This window comes from Pelobates fuscus, chromosome 1, assembly GCF_036172605.1.
Source record: "Pelobates fuscus isolate aPelFus1 chromosome 1, aPelFus1.pri, whole genome shotgun sequence".
NCBI classification, from domain to species: domain Eukaryota; kingdom Metazoa; phylum Chordata; class Amphibia; order Anura; family Pelobatidae; genus Pelobates; species Pelobates fuscus.
This window is the reverse complement of record NC_086317.1, coordinates 266,666,349-266,683,716: the sequence shown is the minus strand read 5'-3', so window position 1 is coordinate 266,683,716 and position 17,368 is coordinate 266,666,349. Positions and strand designations below refer to the sequence as shown.

The 17,368-nt window shown below is 41.7% G+C and overlaps 1 protein-coding gene across 1 annotated transcript in view; it reads right to left on the bottom strand.

Annotated features, from left to right (window-relative positions):
• Window positions 1–17,368, bottom strand: part of GLOD4 (glyoxalase domain containing 4) — a 36,164-nt gene that overhangs the window by 11,453 nt on the left and 7,343 nt on the right. The window contains exons 4-5 of the mRNA XM_063444588.1: window positions 13,127–13,271; window positions 7,958–8,094 (exon numbers count right to left, since the gene is read on the bottom strand). Coding sequence (XP_063300658.1) covers window positions 7,958–8,094; window positions 13,127–13,271 — 282 coding nt within the window. The remainder of the gene's footprint in view (window positions 1–7,957; window positions 8,095–13,126; window positions 13,272–17,368) is intronic.

The following is a 17,368-nucleotide window of genomic DNA, read 5'->3' as shown; positions in this document are numbered from 1 at the left end:
CTTCCCCATAGAATTGGCTAAAACTGTCAATTAGGCAGATCAGGGGCAGAGCCAGCACAAGTCAAACACGGCTCATGATCCAAAGCATACCACTGAGGTGGAACACAGAGCCAAAATTATGAAAATTGTGTCAGTGTCCAAATATTTCTGGACCTAACTGTAGATGCCACTCTCACTTTGACAGCTCTGGAGGTTTTAGACTCCTCGTGTAAGATGGATCAGCTCAGACCACACAGGAAAGGATCATGAACTGCTGAGGTCTTGTAAAAAGCTTTATTTTTTTTTTATCACATTGTACAGTGCTACGGAATTTGCTGGCGCTATATAAATAATAAAATAATAATGAGTAGAGATGAATAAATAAAAACAAAAAGCCGATATGGGGTTGTTAAGTTACTGTGAAGGGAATAGATTACAAAAGGGTCCTCAAACCAAATCCAGCAGGTTTTACCTCAGCGTTTATCTCTCTGCTTGCAATCTCCCAATCTCGGTCAGCTTCGCATAACATGTTTCACTATGCTCCTCAGGTTTTTTCAAATGCAGTGAGTGAGCTTAGTCTGGCCTAGCAGCAGTATATACTATTGCCAATTGTATATTTAAAACAGCTAGTTGTTTCAATTTCTAAATGTTGCTACATTTCAAGCAATTATTCCAATCATCTAGCAGTATGAACATATATGGCTATAAATTGGCACCATGTGTTCTGATAATTAAATAGATGCATAAATACACAAGCCAAACAAATCCACAAAACAAACAAAAGGATATAAAAAAAGTTTTAAAAGACAACAGCAGTTTGTGATCCATTCCAGATTAAGGAGAATGATCCCTTCAGGGCTGTCAAAGTGAGAGTGGCACATAAGCCAGTCGAATCCATTGAGTTGGATAACGTTTAGTATTTTTGCTTTTATTCATATAGATCTGTTATACAGATGCTCTGCACTTGTTTGTTTTTAAGGTGATACACAGAATGTTACACTGAACAAGTTTACAAATAACTATTTTTTTTTTTTTTTTACAAATTCTTTTTTTGCGCACCAAATTATCAATTGTTAAAAATAGATTATGTAACATGTACAAAAAGAGGAAGGTTTTTTCCTTCCATGAGGTTTGTCTAGGAATATGAACTACAAAACAGATCTATAAGATTTAAGATTCAATACACATTACTTACCAATAACTTACAATTAACACATGTAATCTGAAATAAATACATACATACGACTATGCCAGCACAATTTTTAGACTGCATGTATAATGACCAGTTTAGAATAGCTCACTTGTGTGATTTTTAGTAAATAAAAAGTATTTTGGTTTAAAAATGATAAGAAGGATGAGGCTTTGCTAGCACTGTACTTTAAACAGTAGTATAATAATGCAGATGGAAAAGAAAGGATGGCCATTATTAATGTTGTTGACTAGCTGTCCTGAATCAGGAAATACGTTTTGTTTTTTTTGCTAATCTTTGTTTGTTGCTGGCAATATGAGTTAACTTTTTTAATCTTACATTGTATGGCAGGTGAGCAATTTCTGTTTGCTTGCATAATCACTAAATTACAGACATAAATGTACACACTCATCCATGATACACCCCATGACTAATACAACAAACTAGAAAAATCTATTTGAAAATAAAAAAAATTTAAAAAAATACTTCTTATTTGGAATGAGAAAAGCATAGCAAACATTTAGATTAATGTGTACCATAAAACAAAAGAAAATAAAAACAATAGAAAGATGGATGTTATTACAGTATTTATATTTTATACTGTGTTAAGCAGCCTCCAGGGCCTCCATTCTCTCACAGTATCAAACATGATCACTAGTTCATTATTTATCAAAATACTGCCAAACAAAAAAACTTGGCACGAATGCACTTCTTACATAAAGTGAATTTGGTCAATCCATCTAAGCTTTTGCAAGGGGTTTGCGCTGCCAACTCATTCCCACACTTTTTCCAGACAGATCCCTTGCATGTTAAATTTTCTTCCTGTTTGACCTGATTTCTTCTTGTTATCTGCCTACCTCTATTGACTGTGTAATGTATTTTACTTCAAAGGTTTACCTTAAAACAAGAACATCATGAACTGGCCATAAAATCCCAAGATTATGTGTTACATGTTGAGGTTCCTATATCAATGTCTATGATTCTGCAGCTGTCCACAATCTTACAGAACCGTAATCAACTGTCTTCTTCATTATTTAGGTTGTTTAAGATAACGCTACTTTGGACCTTTTTTTTTTTTTTTTTAAATGGAATTCAGAATTCAAGCATCATTGCATTCACTGAATTATTCTCCTCTTTGGATGTAGCAGGATGTCTGTTGATACAACCTTCATTGAATTGCAACAGAGGCAGTAGCCTATTGATCCATATGTGGTTCAGTTCTGTAACTTGGCATACAAGACACTGAATACTGCGACTGATCATAACATCCTTCAAAACCCAGAAAGCTATTAAAGCATGGTATCGCAGAGATAAAGATAGAGTAGAACATGTAAGTGCTCTGAACCAGAGAGGAGATGTTGCAAATTCCATATCTTAATTTCTTGTGTTGGCTCAGTGGTCACTTTGCAGACACTGTCCTTGAATATCTGGATACAGACAAGAAAGCTTAGAGTTGGAATAAGAACTGCTTGCATGTTACGGTTACTTGTAGATCTGAAGTCTACCCATGTGCCCAAGCGGGACAAGGAGAACATGAATTCTGAAGACCAAAGAGTCTGATAACATGGTTACCATGATGGATGGTAAATGTTTGGGTTATGTGATAATCTCTCAGGAGAAATGCATGTAGAATCATGTATACCAATATTAGGGTTACCCTATTTTTTTTTTTTTTTTTTATGCAGTGCAGAAAAGTTTAACATACAGGCATTTGATGCCCCAACGGCATTTCACGTGCTTATGCAAATAAACAATAATAACAGCGGAGTATCTGATATATCTTGCACATTTTTTAGGGTATAGCATGCAACAATAACATGGTAAGATAGGTTGTAGGTTTTCAGTAGCTTGTGGTCAACATGCTAGCTAGATATTCATGATGCTTATATCAACGTTGGTTATATTTATGCTTAATATGCATTATATAGATTACGTGATGGAAAGTCATAACAGTAGAGGAAAAGAAACAAAAACTTGGCTCAACAATTAGTATGACTGTAAGCTTGTGGGTCACTGTGGGTTACCCTAGTTTAATCTCTATAACTGTCATATTAGTTGAACCCTGACACCAAACTGCTGTCACGATTCCGGGGAACCCAACACGCTAACACACACACAGACACACAAACAGAAAGTGTGCAGTACCGGTCCTTAGAGTGGCCGGGCTAAGCACACACAGAATAGTCAGGAGACAAGCAGAGTAAGGGGAACCAGAAAACAGAATAACGAGAAACAAGCCGAGGTCAAAGAGTAGGAGAAAGTCACAAAGTCAGTATAACAAGCCAGAGAGTACGTAACCAGAAAGCACACGTTCGGAATCAATACTATAAAGCAAAGACCACAACAGGGCACAGATAGACAGGAAAGGTAAGTATTTAAATCCTAGCCTGAATCCTGATTGGCTAACCACCAATCAGTATTAACAAACACACGTGGGGGATATCTATACCCCCCACTGTGTTTGTTGCACTGTAGCTTTAACGCCGGGTCACGTGAGTGACCCCGGCGCTTAGATAATAGTGCCGGCTCCCAGCGTGCAGCGTTAGACATGCTGCCGCTGGGAGGAGGAGAGGAGGACGCGGGCGGCGTGTCAGGAGGAGAGGACGCCGCTCGCTTATCGGTAAGGGGAGAGGGGACCGCGGGCGGCGACGGACCGAGGGTGAGTGCTGCGAGAGGATTGCAGCCTCCCCTCACCGCTGCCCGCGGAGCCCTGACAACTGCCTAGTGACATTGTCAAAATACTACTCATTGTTATAGCCCTCAAACAGTTGTTGAGTGTTTCCCTAGATAAATGTGATACTCATATCCTAGTGAGGGAATAGTGAAGAACTCAAGGGCAAAATTTGTACAGCGTAGAGGCGGTGTTCAATCCCTGAAAGCAACATCCACAGCTATCAATACGGTATACATATATATATTAAGAATCTGGCCAGAATGCCAGAATCTGGCCAAAGGGGAGAAGAAAAAAAAGTATGTGTGAAGAAGTACCTAATTGAGTAATTATGAGCTGAATTTTTTTTATAGATTGTAAATATAACTAAAATCATCTCAAGCTAATATATAATCACTGTTAGAATTGGGCTTCAAGAAGATTGCAACAAAACAAGCAAACATGTACTAGAGACAGTGTAACAGGGGGAAATAGCCAGGAAATCAAGACTCATTTCAGACACTCAAATCCTTCTTGGAGCACAGATTTCCTTAATTCTGACATATATACGAGTGGAACTTCTATACATGGTGTTTTTAAAAATTCTAATAAGCCGGGGCGTGGCCGAGACACTGAAGGGAGCGGATGCATGTCGGACTAGCTCCCGCTGCAAATTCGGCAAAAGCAGACTAAACGGCATTATCTCACCCTTACATCGCCGCAAACCGGGCCCAACAACACCCAAGATGGGCAAGAAGACGAAGAAACTAAGAACCCTCGCGGGAGAGGGCTCCAGGAGTATCTGCGACCTGTTGCAGCAACCGCGGCCTAGACCCAAAATGGCGTCGCCTGCGGACTCGACCAGCCCCTCCTCAGATGAGGAAATTCTCGATGCCCCCGATGCCATCCCAAGATCGGAAGGCCCAAAGGTATCCTTAATACAGGGTGACCCTCAAGCCCCAGCTACCAAGGGCGATATCCAAGCCCTGCTGAATAACATCAGAACTTTTTTTAATGCAGACCTGGACATCATCAGGGAAGACATCTCCATGATCATGGAGAGAGTGCGAGGTGCAGAGGAGTCTGTTTCCGCCATAACCCAACGCCAAACAAGCGAAGCAGAGCAGCTCCTGCAGCTTCAGACCGCACAAAATTCCACCCAACTTCAACTAGAGGCGATGGAAGACGCGAGAAGGCGCACAAACCTCAAAATTAGAGGCATCGCAGAATCCATAGATGACCAAGAACTACCGCATTTCATACGCCGACTACTCGCAGCCTTATTGCAACAACGAACTGCTAAGAATATACAATTAGACGGCTGCTATAGATTGGCCACCTCAGCCAGAGCCCCGACAGGGGTACCTCGAGATGTGATGGTGCGTTTCCTCATGCTCCGTGACAAAATGGCGGTCCAACGAGAGACCAGAAACAAAGCGCCATACCTCTTTGAAGAGATGCAGCTTCACTTCCTACAGGACCTATGCCGCTCCACTCTCACCTGGAGAAGAACCCTCCAACGGGCCACACAGGCACTGAGATCGGCAGGAATAACCTACAAATGGGGACCCTCAAGAACCCTGATAGCCACGAAGGACAGCCGCAACTACACCATCTCCGCGGCGGATGAGACTGCAGCCTTCCTGCAAAAGCTGGGAATAGCGCAGCCCGAGATGAGCAGCAAGACAACTATGGACACTTGGGACATTTCTAAGATAGCCCCGTTTACCCCCAGAGCTGGGACTGATACAGGTTGACTCAGCAGGGGACGCTCGGTGGCGAGAGAGTCACAGATCACAAACCGCAGCGTAAAGTTACACAAATGTTTTGTTATAATAAGCGCTGAACCCTTCAGTTTTATTTGTTTGCCTCTAATTACACCAAGCTGGTATTTGTAACACCCTAACCGCCCCCCCCCCCCCCCCGCCCTCAGGGGTTATTGAGCGACACCTTGCTTCACGATACATGTAGTAAAATGTTTGATAATACTTATTGGCCGCCCCTAAGGTTCCCGACTTACATCATAGCATACGCACACATTCAAGGCTTTAAACATCACACACTGGCAGCATATGCACCCCTTCTCTGCTGTAGTAGCCTTGTAACATCAACAAAAGTTCTCCGCATATGATTTTAAGGCCGCACACTACCGGCAAACTTCACGCCCGTGTGTTCTTAAACCAGAAGCAACGGCCACCCATGATCATATGCTCTTATATTCTCAACAAGCGTTACAAGCAACATTTCCACTTGTTGCTATAGGCGGCCACACCAGCATAGATATTCCTTAACCGCTTTCAAAGCGGCACAGCACCAGAGGTATAAACTTTAAACACTTCTAAAATACGTATTATATGATACTGCTACTGTCCTCCCTACTGTCTATTCTAGTAGGCTGTTTATTTTCATGTTTTTGCCTTCTTTTTAAACCATATACCATCAGCACTGTGCTACTTAAATGCCTGTAGAGTTAACCATTATCAACTTATATATGCCTTATATACTCCTAGCGACCCATATGTTAACAGCGTATATTTTCCTCAAATGTTATAATTGTAATGTCAGAATGCATAATCCTTTCCAATTTTCCTTAAAAAAAAAAAAACGGTGCAGCTTCTTATAACATGTTACTGGATTTTCTACTTGAAATGTTATGATGAGATGTTTATAACATGTCGTTGTATTGATATGACGCTACTCGCACCACCAAAATAAAGAATTTAAAAAAAAAAAAAAAAAAAAAAAATTCTAATAAGCCTCTTTGTTTATTGTTATTCAGTTTCATTTGCCTTCTTGATTAAAAGCTCAAAAGCAAGCTCTTGGCTGGACATTGGAGTTCAAGGAGGTCAAAAGCACATGAGGATTGTAGATACAGGGGGGCTGTACAATAGAAAACCACAATGGCTGGTTATTGGTTATGAGAATAATTTTGCATCCTTGACATATTGTTCTATATCCAGAATCAATCCCCATTTGACTTCCCTGCATGCTTGGGACTTTATTAAAAGGAATATGCATCAATTGACTTTTGTTTATACCAGTAAGCAATTTTAAACAAATATACAAACCAAAATAAAGCAAAACAATATATTCAAACATTTGTAAAATTGGGCAAAGTGCATGAATTACACTGATCAAACTCCCTTTCTTCTACCCGTCAGGATGTTTCAAGATGAAGAGATCTTCCAACTGCACATGTGTGACTGTCAGGCATGCCCTGTTCACTTTTTTAGCATTCCTAGGTATACGACACTAATTGGATAGATGAGTGTCCCATGTGGAGTGGGTGTGCAAGACATAAAGAAAGAATAAGCAGGTAAATATGAAAAGAAAAATTTTTTTTATGACTTTCCAATGCCCTCTGTTGGTGAAACTGGTAAACGGATTGTTTTTTATAATTGCAATCTGCAAATTAGGAATTTGCAAACTAACCAGTTACATCTGTAGATCTCTGTTTGTCCTGTAGATCTCTGTTCGTTAGAAAGTTGTAATTGTATTTTATATTTGATGCATTATTATGTTGCTTGTTATTCAAGTTATGTATGTGTGTTGATATTTATATGGATTTCACCACATACTTAAGGACAAGTCACCAAAGGTTTGTCCTTGTCCCAAATAAACTAGTGTGTGTTTTAGTTCCATTGGGAATTGTGTGTCCTGTCTGATTACAGTAACAGAATTTTGGGACTGGTTGGCTGGCTACACCTGTACCTGATCCTGAGGACACGTTAAGATGGTGAAGAAGATCACAATCAAACTTCGTCAACTTAGTCTAAAGCGCTTCAGAGTCCCCTGGTAGCTGTGAAAAAGCTGACCTGTCGGAGATACTCAGTCGGAGTACAGGAGCTCTGCTATAAAAATAAATCATATTTACCTGCTTTTATTTTCAGCCTGCAAAGCTTTTATTTTCTTCTAACAGATTGAAATAATTTCTTATGCTGATTTCTCCTTATTAAATCAAGGACATACTAAACTCAATCTCACAAGTGGGAATCTTTAATAAGATAACATTTCTATTTGTGTGTTATTGGACTTTTCTTATTAGCCATTTTCTACTATTTTAAATTACAACAGGAACATACATCCATTTAGTAATTGCATTACTAGGATTAATAAAACAGATTAAAAGCTGTTGTTACCTGGTTATCTGCATATCCCAAAAGAACATTCTTTTTCACTTCATCCTTATTATAAATCGTCATTCCCAACAGATCAGACCAGTAGGATATAGATGTTTGCAAGTTTGATATCGCAAGAGTCACCTTTTGCACTGGATCTGTAAGGAATTCAGATTACACTACTGCTCCATGGAAACTAATACAAGATCGGTCATATTTGTGACAAATATATTTTAAACCAATGACTAAAACTTACTGGTGTTGTTAATTTTATAACAGAATTACACTTGAGTGTCAGAAAAAGGACATTACAGACATGGAAGCTATAGTGTTTTGGTTATTAGATTATCCCTTTAATTAGTAGAGATTTTAATTTTATGGAAGATGGACAAAACAAGAAACAAACAAACAAAAAAAATAATCAAACAAATGGCCAGCTTTTATCAAAGTAACAAAAAAACACAACCTGACAAAATGACCTTAAAATAATATACTTGTAGGGTAAGTGGGCAATAGTGAAATCAAGATCACAAATACTATAATGTAAATATCATAGTTGCATTTCACCTTTCCATTTACTCTAACACTGAGAGGATCATTAGTGCGTGCCCACAGCAATCATAGGATAGAACTGATCTGGAAATGGGGCTAATATAAGTATGGAGAGGAGGTGGAATCTGCAATTGACTTATAATCCAATCAGTCCCTGTAGACATATTTCATCTCAAGATTAGATTAATATCCCTGAGACATATATAGCCTCACCCCTACTCAACATTATACATCCTGTATGGTCACTTCCCAACCCCAATGGGTGACCCCAGGTCACTCCGGGTAAGTGCAAGTAGATATAGTAGTAGTAAAAATATATACATATATTGGCAGAATATTAGATTGTAGCAGTGGTTAAAAAACAAACAAACAAAAAAACACATTGTGTATTGAAAAATAATTGTCTGAATGATATAGCTGACAACGGATGCAATTAGCATTTCCCTTGCAGGTAGTGCCTACAAGGTGAAGTGTTCATTTATTTTTTAAGCATGCAAAATGGTCCAATCAAATGCTGCTCTACGAGAAGCATTTAATTGTACCAAAGAGAGGAAGTCAATGATACAGCATGATGTTGGGATAGGGCATGGAAGATCCTTGTCCAGTGCAGGATTCCTGGCAAGTTTTAAATTAATTTTATTACACGACAGGAGGCTTCATATTTTGCATTAACTTCCTTTGCTACTCCATAGCAGCAAAGAACATATAGAAAAAAGAACCCATCAAAAACAGGCAGATAGTATAACATGCCCCTCCCACTGAGGCACTTCCTCTTTCTTTGCAGCTCCATCACAAGTCAGGTCAGAATATTGTGTATCTAACACTTTGGGCTTGTCTTGTTTGATTTAACGTATACGTATTGATTTTTATTTCTGTATTTGGTTGTGGTATTATATTGATATATTTCTTGTAGGGAGCGTTGGGTCTGTGGGCTCCCTTTCATCTAGGGTCCCCTGCTGGGTAACCTGGGCTGTATCCCCCCCTTTCCCTACTATTCCCCACTCCCTCTTTTCCTTCCAGGGTTTTTTCCCTGCTGCCTGTATGCCCCCTCTGCTCTGTGGCTATGCTCGCCACTCCGGGAGAGCTCTCACACCGCTACACGCTCCTATCAGGGGGCGTGAGGCGCCATTGGGACTCTCCCACCTACCCGCCCAGCATTCGCTTTTCGTACGCCGTTAGCATTCGCCTGGTTCGGGGGCACTAATCTACCAAGAGACCACTCGCGTTCTGTAGATTTCACTGGTTCGACAGGCTGTTCTCAGATTCACAGATTCGACAGGCTGTTCCCAGATTCCCAGATGCCCTCTGATCTTCAAGCACGGATTAACACGGCGGTTGTCACATCAGTGGAGAAGGCATTGGCTAAGGCGCTGCTGACCACTCAGGACACTACCAAAGGGTCTAAGCATTCTCAAAGGAGAGCAGTATCTGATGACTCATCATCCAAGGACCATGGACGCCGGGCAAAATGCCATTGGAAGGACGAAGGGTCCAAGCCAAAACCTTCAAAAAGGGAAGACGGACATGGCCAGTGATTCCCACTACTCATACGGTCTCCTCAGACGAGAAGCATGGTACGCCTCCCTCACTATCCATCCTTGACGAATTGCAAGCGGATGACTCCCATTCAGATGATGGCACATGGGACCCCAATTCTCCCCTCCCCAGCGGCAGCCTAGCCCACCAAGGGAAGATAAGCCCCACACCGGTGCAGATGGGACCGTGGTCTCTGTGCCAAAACCACAGGGGGTAGGGACGGTCGGTCCTGTCCCCCAGCAGCAGGGCTGTTTATCCAAAGGGGAGACAGCCTGGCTCCCCCTCCAGCAGCAACACCAGGTCTAGAGGGAGGAGCCTACTATCCCTGCTCCTCAGCTGGGCTCCAACCAGGTTACTCCCATGGTAGCGCTGGCACCAGGGCAGAGTACCGCTGGTCTCTGCCCACTCAGCAACCCACCGATCCGGAGGGCTAGTACCGCCCAGAGCCGTGGTGGAGCCCCTGGACATTGACAAGCTACCCACTACCCCAGGTGCAGTAACCAATTCTTGTGGGTGGGCCACTCTGTTGATTATGTTTTGTGGGTGGGTTGCTGGACTAACCAAGGCACTGACGGACACGAGGTCAGATACCTTGTTAGTCTTGTTGGGAAAGGGGAGAAATGGGGCAGAACCAGCCTCACCACTGGGCATTGGAGAAGACTGATTGCCAGCCTCCTGCCCTGTGACTATGGCCCCATGATGAAATGCTTGATTTTCCCCTGCAAAGACCCAAAAGCTGGGTCATTCGGTACTTTCCCTATTTGAACAGTGATACCCCAGATAGCTATGCCATGGAGCCCATTCGTATGACGAAAGACTATGTGAAAGACTTTGGCTCCATGACAATTGAATTGTATGTATGTAATCTGAGCGCCATTCAGTAATTATGTGCGCTCAGATCCAAGCTATCTGGGATTCTGAATGTACCTGTTTTATGCGATAGCTGCACAGTTATATATATTTATGTATTTTATAGTCTTTTGCTACCATGTGGCTAATGGAGTTTTGCCTCTGTCCTTGGAGATAATTGGATTACTTCCCAATTATCTCCAGGATAGAAGACTCTGTGGAATTAGTTTTGGGTAGAAAAGCCATGCTTCATTTGGTCACAAAGGACTTTGTATGATTTTGTATTGATGTTTGTATTTTGGAGTATGCTGATTCTGACAATTTTATGTGAATGTGATGCATACTTTTAAAGTTATGAATATTGTGTAAAACTGTGTATTTTCCTGCCTGTGATAATTGTGTAAGGTAATTGTATCACAGGCAGAGGAGAGGATTTTGTGTGGGAGTGTCTGAGTGTATTGTACGTGTTTATTGGTTGTTTTCCAAAACCCTGTGGGTGGTACTTATGTGTAAGAATGTGTATAAGAACAATAAACTCACAGCTCTGGCAGTTCTACTTCACCCTCAATTTGGAGTGCCGTCTCTTATTGGGGGAGTCTGCTACAAGGGATTGCTATGCTAGTCATACTCTCTTGCTATAATCACTACTAGGTTCTTTTAAGAGCTTGTTCCTGTTTTGCTCGCTGAAGGAGTCTACGGTGGTTATGGAAGCGCTAGGAGCATCCTTCAACGGAGGTACCCAGTCGGGGTGGCAGGTGATCCGTTACACTTGTACTATGTCCTTGGTATGTATTTATGGACGTCTTTACCAATTGTTGCACTTCTCATTTATATATTCATAATTAATGGTAATAGATGGAACTTTCAAGTCTCTACATGTCTATGGTTGCTAGTATTTTTCACGTTATATTACAGAACACTAAAACCTTCTTGGTCTCTTTTAGCTTAATAGATCACAGCAAGTTCGTCGAAGTCAAGCACCCATCCACAGTCTCATCCTGGCTCACGGTTCCCATGAATTTTACGATGGCTTATTCATCGTTCCTGAAGTTTCGACTCTCTCATATGGTTCTTAACTTTACTTGTGACTTGTGATGTCGCTATTATCAAGAGGAAGTGCTTCAGTGAGGGGGGCCTATTATGCTATCTGCCAGTTTTGGATTGGATCCTTTTTCTATATGTTCTTTGTTGCTATGAAGTAGTAAAGGAAGTTAATGTAAAATACTCACCTCTTGTCATTATTAAAATTAAGAAAATTAGTACACGAAAGCTAGCATAATCTTCAATTGTTAGTGTTTTTTTATTGCAATAAAAGGGGTAGACCTATCATATAGTGCACAAAAGGGCAATATATATATATACATATATATATATATATATATATATATATATATATATGTAAAAAAAATTCTACATTTGGAGTAACCTTTTAAGGGTTCATCCTGTGAATAATTATTTACAATAAGTACAAAACATGTAAGGTAATAAATATGCTGTTCTAAATTATTGTGATTCTCAGCAGCAACTTAACTCTGAGTGGGGAATGCAAATTATTCAAAACCATTTTTATTTAAATCTATATAATTTTATAACTGTGATTAGCTGCGAATCTCAATGCATATTTTTTTTTTCAATCAAGTGCCATTTCAGAATATTGTGTATGACTGATGACAGCCATTCTAAATACGGAGGCCAAAAAAAAAAATGTTTTCTTCTTCAAAAGCTACTTTCTCTCCTCTTTTCTATCATTCTCTTTTCTGCTTCTTTAAATAAACACTCTGGGCACCGGAACAGCTTTATGTCAATTAAGTCATTATAGTGTTTGGAGGTCATGGACTCCATCTTACCTTATGGGATGTTTTTTCCAATTGTTTAATTGCAAAGCCTACTCAAGTGCGCCCATCCTTCTGGGCCCTCTGCCTCCACCTCTGGCTTTATTGTGAAGCCTTTTGATGGGGCACCAGTAAAAGTCTACCAATGTCCTCACAGTAAGAAAAATGATTCAGAATCCTTTGGGTTTAGACCACGGAAAAACCTTCCAAACCAAGCTAAGACAGCATCCAGACACCATGAAAACTTTATTGAGATAAAGCCATTATGGTGCCTGAAGTGTTTATCAAAAAAAAGATGAAGGGGAAAAGAGGATGACAGAATTCTGAAATGGTACTTGTTTGCCAAGTAAAATATGCACTGAACAAAGAGACATACCTAATTTTAATTACCTCTGACATAGCTTGTTATTAAATATTCTACCTGTTTTGGGTTGTTCTTTGTCTTCCAAATAGAACTTATAACCTCCTGGGGCCACTGTCTCAAACAGTCCAGATGATACTTCAGAGAGAGGCCAATTAAACCTTCTTGCATTAGCCACAAACTGGCTTGATTGAAGTGTCAAACCCTGCCAATAAAAATCATGGAACAAAAATATTTATATCAGATTCAGAGAGCAGCTTAACAACATTGAAACAAGACAAACTGTTAAAATAGCTAAAATAGGGTGTGGGGCCCGACCGCCAACGTGACTGGTCACGGACTGGAGAGGCTCCTGACAAATTTAGTCCCCTGTGGCACAAAACCCAAGCATCACAGCAATATTGTTGACCAAAAGTTATCTCAAGTATCTGGGCAATTGCCGAAGCCACCGCGGTCCCTGAGATCGGGAGTTTCCGGGCCCCTGTGGGCGATATGAGGCTTCGGGGTCTGTGGCCTATGAGGGTGAAGAGCGGGACCGACGGCCGCCGCCCTGTTTGTGAACCTGGCTGCCATGCAACGGCCTTGCGATGCACCTCGCCGGTCCCGTTCTCCTCCGGAGGGAAATACCGCCTTACACAGGCCCATCATCAAGCCTACGTGGCATTGTGCATCACGCGTCTGGTCACTAAAATGGCGGCAATGCGGCCTATACTGTGCAACACAGCTTCGCCTGCCTGCAGGAAGAAACAACAGCCTGCTGAGTATAACTCCTACCTAACAAGCAATGGCCCTTCTTGGAAGTCCCTGTCTACCTACTTACGGATCGGGCTTGGTCTCCACAATTACCTTCCTGGGCCTTGAGACAAACTTTTACAGGATTCCCATTGCTGGCCACGAGGAACCAGCGGCAGCATGGTACTACCCAGACCACACAACACGGAGGGGCTTCCAATCACCAATGGGAGGCAGGAGCGGACCACATAGCAGATCTGCCTGCAGGGATAACCCAGAGGTATGAGGCTGCCAGAACAGATGACCCACTTTGCAGGGTACTAGTGGACTTTACCAGAAACCTTGGCCTACCCAGCTGACTGTATGCTTTACGTTATGTTGCCATTCTTTTTTTTTTTTGTCATGATAGGCATATGCATCTTGAGACACTCAAACTCTTGCTGCCACCTAACAAAATCTCTACAATTCTTGTGAGATTAGCTAATGTTGTGCTAACATCTAAACTCAGTAGATTATGTTTATAGGGCCGTGCCTAGCCTGAACAAACTTACTGTTACATGAATAGTCAGTCTGGGGGGCCTACCCGTTTTCTCCACTTATATTTCCTCCTCTAAAACTTGTGTACTACTCAAAATGTCTGACAGAGCAAACTACTTTCTACACCTTTTCTACCAGATTAGACTTTTTCTTGCATTTTGTAATACAAGACTGTGCTGTCTAACTGAATGCCATGACTATGTTTCTTTAACCTGTTATTACTTTGCTTGGAAGTACTGTCGTGGCCTACCAAGCTTTGTTGTTATCACTTGCACAATATAAATAAAGAATTTTAAAAAAAAATTAAAATAGCTAAAATAGCTTAAAGAAGATTGGTCAATATTCGGAAAGTGTATCTTTCTTTCATCCAATAAATGCTGTTTAAAATCTTCCAAGGATAAGGAGTTTAGTGGAAGTAACTATCAAACATACCTACCTCCTAGCACAGTGTGTGATGTTATTATTCCATGACACTCTGAGATCACACTTATGTACTTGTGTATCTGCATGGGAAGTGCTGTACCATGCATGCATGCTTGAGTATCTCTGTAGATCGCTGTAATTTAATGTGGATTACCACGTGTGAATTGTATGCTATGGCTTTTTGTCTTCTTTATTTTTTTTTATTTTTTTTTAATTCTTTATTTGTTTTTGCAAATATATGACATCGTTGCAAGCTTAGCCACCACAGCAATTGCTCGCAGGTATAACAGACATTCGAAACAATCGTGGCATTTAGTAACGTTGCACTTTTTATAATGCATTTAACTTTGTACGAAACAATAGTGGTAACATCCGCGTGCCCTCTGTGGGTATGAGTAGAGTATAGTGCTGCAGTCTATGTGTCTGCCCTAGAGGGTTTTACCCCGTGCCGATATCCCGTGTGAGTATATTAGCATGGTTCTTCGTGTGTCAGCTAAGGGGGGGGGGGGGGGTAAGATATGGTATTTGCATGTGGCTATGTGGCACGCCTTTGCGTTATGCATCTGCCTCCTGTCATGGGTGTTTGTAGTCTAACCATTGCGTTAGGTGTTTGTATACCCTATATTGTATAGGCTAATCGGTTGTGTCTTGTTGGGGTGGTTAACTCGTAGAAGGTGAGTAGCAGGTTATGTCAAACTGAAACAGAAAGGGGTTGCGCACATACATCTGAAAAAAACATAAGATAAAGAATGAAAAAGAAGAGAAAAAACAATGCAGTAGTTTCAAAACGGACCAGGAGATCCTTGATACACTTGACTTGAGTTAGTCTCTAACTTTGTAAAAGTCTCCATATGCGTATATGGTGGAATGAAAAGGAGAGGAGAGTTCCCATAGGCTAATTGGCCTCCGCTTCCTCAAGTGGGCAAACCTCCATGAGAGGCTCCGGAGGGATTCCGTGGGGCAAATTCTCGGATGTTAGCCGGGTTTATCTGGGATAGTTTCTGTCGAGCTGCCGGTGCTGCTTGCAGTATGCCTGTTGATTGCAGATGTGTTTCAAGCTCTTGTTTATCTTGCGCTTTGTATAGAGTCCCGTTGTGGGTGAACAATATGGTACGAGGAGTGCTCCATCTGTAGGGAATTTCCCTAGACCGGAGGTGGTGCAAGAGGGGTTGCATATTTTTTCGCCAGGCCAAGGTACTCCTGGTAAGGTCTGGGAATACTGTTAGTGATGCCCCTTCAAACAGCAAAGGTTTTTTTTCCCTCATGGCAGTCAGAAGCGAGGTCTTGTCAGCCAGAGTCTGAAACCGCAGTATGAGATCTGCTGTCGCAACCGCCGGTGCTCGTGGTGACTTCGGCAGTCTGAACATCCCATCTAGTTTCATGGACTTTATTTGTTTTGGTGGGAGCAGGACCCCAAGGAAACGCCTAATGTAGTGGGGTAAGTCCGCAAAACCTACCGAATCTGGTATCCCCCTTATTTTCAGATTATAGGGTCTCCTCTGGTCTTCCATGGCGTCAAGCCTGTCGGTAGTAGTAGTTTGCCATTGGGCTAGATCTGAGATTTGTTGTTCTACCTTGTTTAGTATAGCGTAGTGGGTGCTTGAGCTGGCCTCCAGCTGCGTGATTTTCGTTGTGGCCCCTTCAATGGCCTTCCTTTAATAGGCCATATCTGCCGCCAGATCTTTGCTGAGCTCCGCCAGCATTGCCTTGAGCTGGTCGGCCGTGACCGGGTCCCCGGTCGTTGGGGGCGCATTTCTGCAGTCTGGTGGGTGCCTGCGGGACGCTCCCTCTAGAATGTCTGTAGCAAAGTCCTCTGAGGAATATGAGGAGAGGTCGGCGGTAAGCGCCATTTTGGGTCATGCGGCCTATTGCGTGGTCCGGAGCATTTTGCCGATATCTCTCCCGTGGGGGCTTTTTTCAGCTTTTGCTTTTTTTGATTTTCTGCCCATGTTCTTTCTGCTTGTGCCTTTGTTGTTTGTGGGGACTTTTGGGCCCAGATTCCACCATTTATCCCTGTATTTTCAAAAGTTAGAGATGGAGCTCCGAGAAGTGTGTCCGCTCTGTTCCTCTGCTAGCTCCACCCCAGTCTTCTTTATTTAAAGCACAAAACTTCTATCACGTTTGAGAAAACACACTTCACCTTTTGTGGGTTCTACCAAAATCAGAATTGACAGTGAAACTTTAAATGTTTGTATTTGGCGATGTTGAGCAGTTAACTTAGTATTTCTCTGCTTTCATTGAAAATGTATCTCTCACATTGTTATAGTGAATCTGAATTTCATCAACTTCATAAACTCTGTAATTTAGGCAAAATAGCCTATAATTGATGTAGTCAGCAACAGTTATCAATAATTTAAAGCAGTGGGAGAACGTATTATTATGTTTAATGAAAAAGTATATAGCCAGAGCTTATTTATATGCTGGGCAATAACCTACAACGGTTTTAGTCTTATGGTGATTATTCTTAAAGGACCACTATAGTGCCAGGAAAACAAACTAGTTTTCCTGGCACTATAGTGCCCTGAGGGTACCCCCGCCCTCAGGGTCCCACTCCCGCAGGGCTGAAGGGGGAGGAAGGGGGTTAAACACTCACTCTCCTTCTCGTTTGGC